General features: G+C 37.5%; 1 protein-coding gene across 2 annotated transcripts in view; it reads right to left on the bottom strand.

Annotated features, from left to right (window-relative positions):
• Nucleotides 1-368: 368 nt before the first annotated feature.
• The window catches only part of ADIPOR2 (adiponectin receptor 2), a 73,048-nt gene continuing 62,856 nt past the window's right edge, over nucleotides 369-10,560 (bottom strand). For both annotated transcript variants that reach the window (XM_051962832.1, XM_051962831.1), the window contains exons 5-8: nucleotides 8,399-8,585; nucleotides 7,804-7,991; nucleotides 4,767-4,960; nucleotides 369-3,538 (exon numbers count right to left, since the gene is read on the bottom strand). In XM_051962832.1, coding sequence (XP_051818792.1) covers nucleotides 3,410-3,538; nucleotides 4,767-4,960; nucleotides 7,804-7,991; nucleotides 8,399-8,585 — 698 coding nt within the window. In that variant the 3' untranslated portion in view covers nucleotides 369-3,409. The remainder of the gene's footprint in view (nucleotides 3,539-4,766; nucleotides 4,961-7,803; nucleotides 7,992-8,398; nucleotides 8,586-10,560) is intronic.

The following is a 10,560-nucleotide window of genomic DNA, read 5'->3' as shown; positions in this document are numbered from 1 at the left end:
TTATCTGTTTGCATTAGTTTCCTGAGCTGTAAAATGGGGATAATAAAAAACTGAGCTTGTAATATTATTAAGAAGATAATGTGAAATATTTGTAAAAGTGCTTAGTATAGTGATTGACAGTAATTGCTATATAAATGCTTATTTACCTCCCTTGCTGAATCACAAAGATTCTACTCACCCCAATGGAGCCTTTTCTTTAGTTCTTTTAATATTTCCTGTTAACGTAGAGATAAGCAGAGGGAAGCAGCACACAAGCATTCGTGTTTCAATGCTTTCAATAGAAAAGATCTATGAAAATTTGAACCCTACAATGTCTCACAATAAGCAATTAACAAAAAGACAAATGAGGAGAAAGGTGTAGAATATGATTGAGTCAATTTTCATTTTATTCTTTTATTAGCAGAAATTAAGAATACAGCAAGTTGAGAGATCCCATGGTGAATGGAAATATCACAGATGCCGTTCTGGAACCCCAACCCTCCATGATCCCCAAGAATGTGCTTTGTGGCTTCAGTAATTTAAAGTGTTGGGGGGGGGGGGAGGGGAGGACATACTGAACAAGGCCACTATTTAATGGGGAAAAGAAAGACACTATAGAGGTCCTAACCTATGACCAAAATAAAATTAAATTAAAATCAACAGAGCAAGGAAGCCTCTGATTGCTGAGAGTAAGGCATTCAGGTGCCAACCTGGTGAGATTTCTCAGCTAGCACAGTAGAACAAAATGCACAGGGAGGCTCTTGGTAATATACAAAAACACACACACACACACACACACACACACACACACACACAAACTTGCACATGCACACACACTCACACACACACACACACGCACGTGTGCCCAGACACACATACACACACACCCTAAAGAGGGAGAGCTTCCACTGGATTGAGGATAGGTAGAGTTTTAATTTTTTTTCTCCAGGGGTTTGTGCTCTATCAAACCAGGCTCATCTCCTTCTCTAAGGTGCACAGGATGCCTGGCACCAATAACTATGTGATACAGGGGCCTGTTATACTGTAACCCAAAGTGCATTACAGAAGAATTAACTGGGCTTCTGTCATGTATTGTCACTTCTGTGGAACTGAATGAGTTTCCTCCCAGGTGGTTCTAGTCCTGATGGACCCCATTTCCTCAGAGGGATTAATACTGCTCTTCATCCGCTCTGGACATACTCCATTCACCTGAGCTTTCTGTGCTCAGTCCTGATAGCGTCCAGGGCAATGACCTCACTCAGAACCAAATACTTTTAATCTTCTCCCAGGTCCTACCATGGATCCATTTTCCTTGGCCTCCAGCTTCTGCTCACTTTACATAAGGCATCTTCAGAGATCCAGGAGTTAGAAGGGGAGAGAACAAAATTACACAGAAAAAAAACTTTTCTACCAAATGAGTCTTTCCTGTTTCACCTAACATTAATACATTAAGCTAGCTGCTATGCTTGGTGCCTCATCATTTAGTGCCAATACCCATGATCCCAAGGTTAGAAGTAATTTAAGGTTTCTACCTATTAAACAAGCCACTTCAGAATTTATGTGAAACTGAATCCCCAGTTTCTTTAGATATTCACTCATTCTCCTTGACAATACCATGCCAGAACAGGAGCCATAAATAAATATTTTTCCTACTTCAAATTGCTTTTTTAGGACATTATACCAAGGGTCCTATACAATTTCCCTAGCAAGCTTTCTTTTATAATCCCCTAAAAAAATAGAGGTTTAATAAGTGTTGAAGACAAGGAACCAGGTTTTTCCCCAGAAGAGGGAAGGTAAGTATTAAACTTGGATTTAAGATGGTATGGCTGATTTTCCTCTTCAAGAAAAGGGCTCAGGAAGGGAGTATGCCAAAGGTTAAAAACCATCTTTATAAATTGAAGTGTATTTGTAATTTATGTAAATGAGTTTAAGAGGCACCAGGACAGAATGAATCCTGGTCTGATGGCTGGCTTTATTCTATCCACCAAATTACCAGGGAGAAGTACTAACTCTCTATGTGGGAAGAAAGAGAGAATTAGAGCAGTGATTTCAACATAGAAGGGTTTTTAAAGTGTCAGAGAACTCCTAGAGAAAAGATATAGGAAACTGATGCAGCTCACCATCCAAGATAAGCAAAATCACAAAAATCAGATAAGCTGCCAATTAAGTACTCACATTGCCCCAGTGCTAAATCCAAAGCTTTGCTTCCCCCTCCTCTCCTACACTCCCTGCATATACTGCTTGAGTACAGACCTAAACACCTTTTCTTTTTCTTGGATGATTCTAGTTCTTAGAAATGTCACTAACAGCATCTGCTAAGACAAGAAAGCAAGATCCCACAAAAGCACCCAAACTTTGTGCAGATGGGTACTTCTGGACCTTTTCACACCATCTTGTCCATTTACATATTGCTCCCACTAAAAAGACACATACAATAACTCTCTAATTTCACTGCCCCAAGAATCCCAGGTATAGAAGTAGTCACTAGACTACCAAGTTGGGCCTGCCATGGCCTCTGTCTCAATATAGCCCAAGGTATTCAAGCCTTTGGAGAGGCACCTTGATATCACCAAGAATGCATTACTTATAGACTTCTCTCACCTACAGCCTCCTTTGTGCAAAATTGAAACAGTGTGTGGTACTTGCATGTTTCAGTCTTTACAAAAATTACCCTACCCCACCCCATTTTAAACATTTATATAAATTCTTTTTTAAACAGAAAGTTAGAAATCTTATTTACATTAATTTCTTTGTTTTCCCAAAAGAGCATCTAAAATCACCCCTGCCCCTTAGCAAGATATAAATGTTTACCCCAAATTGTGGTTGATTTATTTAAAAAAGAGAGATTCGGAAGGGAAGGGAGGGAAGAAAAGGGGAGGGGAGAACAGAAGAGAAGAGAGAAGAGAACAGAAGAGAAGAGAGAAGAGAACAGAAGAGAAGAGAACAGAAGAGAAGAGAAGAGAAGAGAAGAGAAGAGAAGAGAAGAGAAGAGAAGAGAAGAGAAGAGGGGAGAGGAGGCAAGAGGGGAGAGGAGGCAAGAGGGGAGAGGAGGCAAGAGTATGGAAAGAGAATAACAGCCAACTAAGATGCCCCCATCTTCTACAAATAAATATGGCATTGAACAGAAGCCAGTTTGCCAAGGGTCCTCCATGGCCCTCAATCTGTAGATTCCTAAGAATAAGTTAAGTTTGAGTGAATATCTCATCTCCTTTTTCTCCAAATTGATGCACTCCATCCTTTGAGGTATGATTTATTTTTGTTTTTCTCTTCTCTACTGTGTACCATGTCCAGCCCCTGGGAAGCTTCGATGCCCAGATGGGTTTCAAAGTTGTGGGGCTCTTTCTGGTGTTTTGCATCAATGTCCAGTCAATATGGACCACAGCTGTTGCTGGCCCTGGTTCTGGTTTATGGTCCAAGACACTGGCAGGTTTTACAGTGCATCTTCCTCGCTGCAGCCCCCACCAATCATGAAACGGAACTCCTGGAGGTTTGAAACACCATGGAAGTGCACAAAAGCCCCAGCAACCACAAAGATATGAAAGAGTTGATGGGAGTGAAACTGAAGACAAAAAGAAGAAAAAACAAAACCCCATACATAATTAAGAGTTTAGCTTAGAGTACTTAAAACAATGACTTCAGTTCTACAATAAAGCTGAAGTACAGAGAATTCAATTAAGAGTTCCTGCTGTCCCTTCTGTATACAGTCTTGATAAGCCCAAGAATCACTAATACACTTTATACTAGAGTATGCATCAGGGTGAAATTCATGGCCACGTATGATCTGGCAAAGCCTCCTTCTAGCACAAGTCAAGGAAACAATGACTCAAGAGGTACACAGCATATATTGCATAATGGACAGAGTGCCAAGCTTAAAGTTAGCAAAGTCAAATCTTGTCTTGACATTTACTAGTGTGACTTATCTCTATGGGCGTTAATGCACAAATAGGCTGTGTAATCTTTGTCAATGAAGGCTTTCTTTACACTGAAGAAATTATAGATCAATCTTATATTCATACATTGTAACAATAGTTCAACAGTACTGAGATTTTTTTGGGGAGTGATTCTTTCATGATTAGTGAAATAAAATATATGTATGGGGCCATTGTAACATTCAGAAGCTCTCTATGAAAACTCTCTATATGGCCAGTTATTCATACATGGGCAAACCACTCTTGAGGTTATACACCTATCTTAAGAGATGCTACAGAAGAAACTCTTGCATATGGAAAACATAACAAAAGATTTCTTCCAAATTTAAAGTTCAATGACATATATGTTATGAGAATGTCTCTGCACCAACAATTACTACAAAATCATGATTTGAGGAAAAAATCTCAGTTACCTGAGGCTCAAAATGTACCTTCATTTTATGGATTGATAAACTGCACTTCAAGGATATTTAGGATCATAAAATAAGAACTGACATTAAAGTGGCCAGGTTTCATAATCCTCACTGGTACTTAAATTCTCAAGAACTTAATGAAAGCCTCTTTAGTTATAAAATTCTTTATGTCCTTCATACTTTTATTGTATTCTAATCCAGACTTTTCCTCCCCATTTTATAGCTAAAGAAATGGAGGCCCATACAGATAAGAGCCTTAGCCATGGCGATAGCTAGCTAGTGAGAGAATGGGCACTTGAATACAAAGCTCCAGATTCCTAGTCCAGTACTCCTTTCTATTAATTATGCCATCTCCTTAACAACCTAAAATCCAAAATGGTTAAACAAGCATATACCCAATCATCTCTTATCTACTACCATAAAAATGAATGGGTTCCATACTCACCCAGATGTCACACTTTCCAGGGAAGAAACGCTCTGGGATCCGAGCAGCATAGAGTGCAGCTCCAGTAATGTACAAGCAGGCCATGAGTAATAACCAGCCTATCTGTCCAATGGTGGCAGCCTTCAGAAACCCCTCCGAAAAGACATAGTGCAGCGTAGGAATGATTCCACTGAGGCCCAAGCCCAGAAACACTCCTAGAATCCAAATGGACAGAATCAATATAAACATGAAGAAGGTGAAGAACACATAAACCCTAAAACCCGAAAACATTGTAAATGGGGAAATACAAAGTACACAGAATGCAAAATTAATGTCCCTTTAGAAAAGGACAAAAGATTTGTGAAGCCCTATTTTGCAACAATGTTATAATAGAAAATAAAAGTGTCCTGATGAATGATGCTTCATCTGATTAGCTGTCAATCTGCAAAGAGTTTAGATTTACATTACCAGAGAAGCTCAAGTAAGCTGCCTTTTGTGTAAAAGATACAAGTTACAACAGAAAGCAACAGAAGAATGAATTCTTTGACATTGATAAGTCCTGCACTTTGGGGAGCCAGAGGTCCTAAGATACCTGACATCTGAGATGTTAAGTCGCAAGGTGTCAGGTGGATGGGGTATTTGCTTCCTGTGTGGGGTGTTTTGTCTAATCCACAGCTCAACAACTTGCTATCTACAAGGTGCACAATACTTTCCATTCTAATCTGACTGCCTTTTACCAGCCCTCCTCATTTCCTTTATTTGGAGGCCTAGAGAGCTGAACTCCCAAAGAATCTAAGATCTCTACAAGAAGAGATGAGGAAGTATGTTCCCTGCATGAAGGGATGCTCAGTGGCACACTGGGTGTAATGTGAGAGCAGAAAAACCTGAGTTCATAATTCGGCTCAAATACTCGCTAACTGCATGATCCTAGGCAATGGCTGCCTCTGATTCATCTACTATAAAAAAGGGGACAACAGTACTACCTCACGGGGTCTTGTGAGAAGTAAAGGAGGTAACAACTACGAAATGCTTAGCTGAATGCCTGGCTAAACAGCTATGAACCTTGTCCACCTTCTAGAAAACAAACGCCATCCCTATGGACTGGCAAGAAAGCCAACGTAGCTGGAATATGGAGCTTGTGGAAAAAAGGATGGGTCTGACCACACCTCTCCCATGGACAGAAACTTCAGGGGCTCCCTATTGGCCTTATTGCTTCTAGAGCAACCAATCCTTCAGCCTGGCACTTCAGATCTTTTAAAATCTGTTCTTCAAACAGCCTTATTTCATATCTCCCTGTCACACACTACAGCTTCTAGACAAACTATCTTACAGTTCCTCAACTTGACATGTAATATCTTGCATCTCTGTACCGTCCCAGACTCCTATTCCCCTTAACCTGCAATTTGTCAGCTCCCCCTTAAAGTAACCTTCAAGGTTCAGCTTGGGTGCCAATTCCTCCATGGTATCTTCCATGATATCCCAGATATTTTCTTCTTTCTCATATTATCTTATGTCTACTGGATTATATCCCTGCTTGCAGAACATAAGCTTCTTAAGGGCAGAGACTGCTGGATCGGACTTTTTTTTTTTTTTTTTTACTGTTTCCCTTGTAGCAGGTGCCTAATACATGTCTGCTAAATTGAATTATCCATTTGAGGCAGTATCTTACCCTCAAAAGGAAAACTAGTACTCATGAGTTAATCTGGGGAATTAGAAAAAAAAAACATTAAAATTTAACTATAAGTAGCACTTGGGAATCAAAGTTTGTCAGTGTCACTAAGACTAGTATTTTAGCCTTCAGGAATATTCATGGAATGAGAGAGGCTTTGAAAACTTTTGTTATAAATCCCAACTTTCTAGAGCCTATTCTTTTTGTTCTAAGGTATACAGCTACTGTAGTTTCCTAGAAAAAGTAGATTATTCTACAGCCATTATACACTGAACTCTGCAGAATTAGAAGTATGAAGTATTTTAGTGACAGAAGAAATCATAAAGATCTTTTTAACTCAACTACCCCTCGATGTTATAATCTAAGAATGTTGAGATTGCAGAGAAGGCAAATGTTTTACCCAAGATCATACATCTATATCCTAGACATCAACACCTACCTTTTGAGCCTTCAAAAATTATGTACATTTCTATGTAAACAAGAAGGGGAAAATGGCATTATTTACGCCACTTGCCAAAATCTAATAATCCTAACTAAAAATATTAATCTCTATATCACCTACAAGCAAAAACAACTAATGTCTTCTACTTTTACTTCTAGATGGTTAAAAAAAGACTTCTGACATTCTTGATCCTTTTTTTTCCTAAGTCAAAAGTTCAAAAAAGAGGATCTTATGCTGCATACAAATGACAATAAAGCTGTCCTTTAATGTGTCCATGTTTGAAAACACACACACACACACACACACACACACACACACACCCCTACCCCTGTCTTTGAAGACCAACACTAAGCACTATCCATTTACTTGCTTAAAACATTTGTGACAAGAGAATGGTGAGATGCAAGTTCTTTCCACAACCAACCTACTTGTTACACTTGATAAATTAGTTTAGTTTTATTTTTTTTATACTAGATGGGGGAAGAGAATCATAGTTGGAAGGTACCTTCCCCACCTTTGATCCTTCCTTTTAAAACATTCTACTTCACTTTAGACCAGCACCTATAAGAAAAAATTCCAAAGGGATTCCTATATCATCTTCACATTGAAGAGTCCTGATCCAGAATTCATTATTTTTATTTCTGCAGCAAAAGTAATGAAAAGAAGCCACATGTAATAATCAAATAAGCAACGTGGTTATATAGAATCTCCACAGAATAAGCTAGCTAAGCTTTCATAGCAATTAATTCACTGAAAAGCTCCCCTGAAGAGAATTAAAGGGCTCCCTCATTTTACAAGGTTTAAAGAGCTTGCCATTCAGAACATCTTATAGCCACAACCATAAATCAGCTTCTTTAAATACTACTCAAAAAAGTACAGGTCCCTTCTCCTCAATTAAAACTTCTCCAACTGCTGCATTAAAGTACAAAACCTGACAGTACTCTTACCTGCTCTCACCCCCCGATATTGAGGGGTGGCAAACATATCCCACTGGGAGACAATGATGGCTGCAATCCCCAGCACACAAATGACAATCAAGTAAATGAAGCAAGGCTGTGGATTACAGTAGAAGGAGTAATAAAGCCAAGGAACAAAACTTCCCATGATCAGGAGGGCAATGCCAGAGTAATCCAGTCTAGAATAGGACAAATATTTGGTTTAATATACACAGTAAAATTATTTCCAGAGCCCTAATTAGCCCCATTTGCTTGGAAATATCAGTAATAAGAAACTTTGGATTCCTTAAAATAAACAGTATTAAGATTTCCAAATATGTTTCCCTAGGCCAAATCAGACTAGTGTTTCTATGTAATTAATCAAGTCTTACAGCAGGGATCCTCAACCTTTTTATGTATCATGGATCCCTTTAGTAATGTGATAAAACTATGTGGCCTTCTCAGAATAATATTTTTAAATGTACAAAATAAAATATATAGGATTACATAGGGAATCAGTTATATTGAAATCAGGTATCAAAAACTTTTAAAAGAACACATTTACAAACCCAAGGACCCCTGCCTTAGAGCCTTTCTAGATACCTACTTGGAGAAGATCCGGGAAACCGATTCTGAATGGCAGTAAACAGTGTGGAAAAGCCATGAGAAGGAAAGGCAGAGAATGGCTCCCAGAAAGAATAATCCAAAGACCACTTTCTCTTGTAATGGAGCCACAAAGGAGATGTTTGGACGAAACATGTAGAATATCCCCAAGCATAGGAAGAAAACACAACCTAGGCAAAAGAAATAAAAGGGAAAGGTGAAAAGAATGAAAGATTAAACCTTCAAAAAGACAACAACAAAAATACTCTATCAAAAATAGGACAATTAATTCATTGCTTGTAGAGATAAAAATGCTTCAATCATTTTGAAAATTATTAGGGAATTTTATGAGTTTAAAAAAAAAACAAAACTTTATAACATGGCAACAAAACTCCAGTCAGTGTTCATTGATTGGTATCACTTTGTTAAGCACACGGCACAAAACATTCTCTGGAAAGTACACTTTGTGTTTTATATATATTTGCTTTGTTAAAACACAACTTATCATTGGAAAAATGTACAATTAAACATATGATGTCAGAATAGGATTTAGAGTAGTAAATGATTTTAGAGATTAACCAATTCATTCATTTTGCAGATGAGGAAACTAAAATTCAAACAGAGAATAAGTCATTTATGCAAGATTAATTATATATAAAGAATAAACAGTAGAATCAACACGTAAGTACAGGGTTTCTTCTTCCAAATGCAGGATACTTTCCATTGCACTAACCTGATATATTCTACTTAATTATTGTATCTTTTTTCCCTAGGTGACACATTCTAAGTATTTAATTTTCCAAATAACTGAAGCTTATCCCTTCATGATGGAAATCCAAAATACCAAATATCTAATAATTTTTAAAAGACAACAATTTTTTTTCTTTAAATACAGTTGATCAATGTAACCCTCTTAAAAAAAAAAAAACCAACAATTTTAGGATCATCATGAAACTATTACACACTTCCAATGTAGTTGTGTCTGCTGTTTAGTTTAATAGGCTCTTCACCTTTCCACTGTTGCTCTCACTTTGGTCACTATGCTAATCTGAGTATCTTGACCTTCCAATTTATTATAGAAATAAAACTCCTTAATTAATTTTTTAAAAATACTTAACATATTTATATGATTATAATTCCAAATTCTCTCACTCCTTCAATTCCTGCTGCCCCTCTCCTGCTAATAAAGCAAGCAATTTGATACAGGTTCAGATAAGCAAATTTTTAAAATAAAACTGTGAGAGCTTAGGAATCTTCTCCTATGACTGTAGATTTAGAGCTAAAAAGGAGAGGCTTATCTAGTCAAACTTCCTAATTTCACATATGGAAACAGAAGCCCAGAGACAAATGTACTTAGATCACATTAGTTTTAATTTGAAGAAGTGAGATTTAAAACCAGTTTTTCTAACTCCCAAATCTACAATTTTTTCCATTGCATCACAAGCCAGCAAAGTTTAAAGTAACTGAAATAGTTGATATATTTTGTGGTATTAAAAAGGTTTAAGGACAAGTGATACTGGGTACTTGAGTGATACTGAGTACCTAATCCATTCCACTGATCAATCACAATATATCCTAACTAATATCAGATTGGATGATTACCAAAGAGCTTTTCTTTTCAATGCTTTTTCTTGATATTTTCATTATTATTAATGATGCTTCATTATTACACGTTATTGTACATTAATATAATTTTGTAATAATTTTAATTATTCTTTTTTTCTCTTTGAAGACAAAGATCCACCTATCCCACACAGCCTTCACAAATTCCAATCCAAACTTTCTAAACCTTCCTTAAGAACAAGCACAAAAGCATTTTGATCTACTTTAAGAGAAATTAGATGGCAGCCACTTCTTAAGAGGGCAAAACACTGACAGCAAGAGCTAACTCTAAAATGAAAGCGCTTTTATGATGTGGACTTTATGTGGTCCAGCTTTCAAAGACTCAGTGTGGAGATACCACTACACACCTGTCAGATTGGCTAGAATGACAGGGAAAGATAATGCGTAATGTTGGAGGGGATGTGGGAAAACCAGGACACTGATACATTGGTGGTGGAATTGTGAACACATCATCCAGTCATTCTGAAGAGCAATTTGGAACTATGCTCAAAAAGTTATCAAACTGTGCATACCCTTTGATCCAGCAGTGTCTCTACTGGCTTA

Source organism: Antechinus flavipes, chromosome 5 (assembly GCF_016432865.1).
Source record: "Antechinus flavipes isolate AdamAnt ecotype Samford, QLD, Australia chromosome 5, AdamAnt_v2, whole genome shotgun sequence".
Classification (NCBI taxonomy): domain Eukaryota; kingdom Metazoa; phylum Chordata; class Mammalia; order Dasyuromorphia; family Dasyuridae; genus Antechinus; species Antechinus flavipes.
This window is presented reverse-complemented; position numbering and strand designations above follow the sequence as displayed.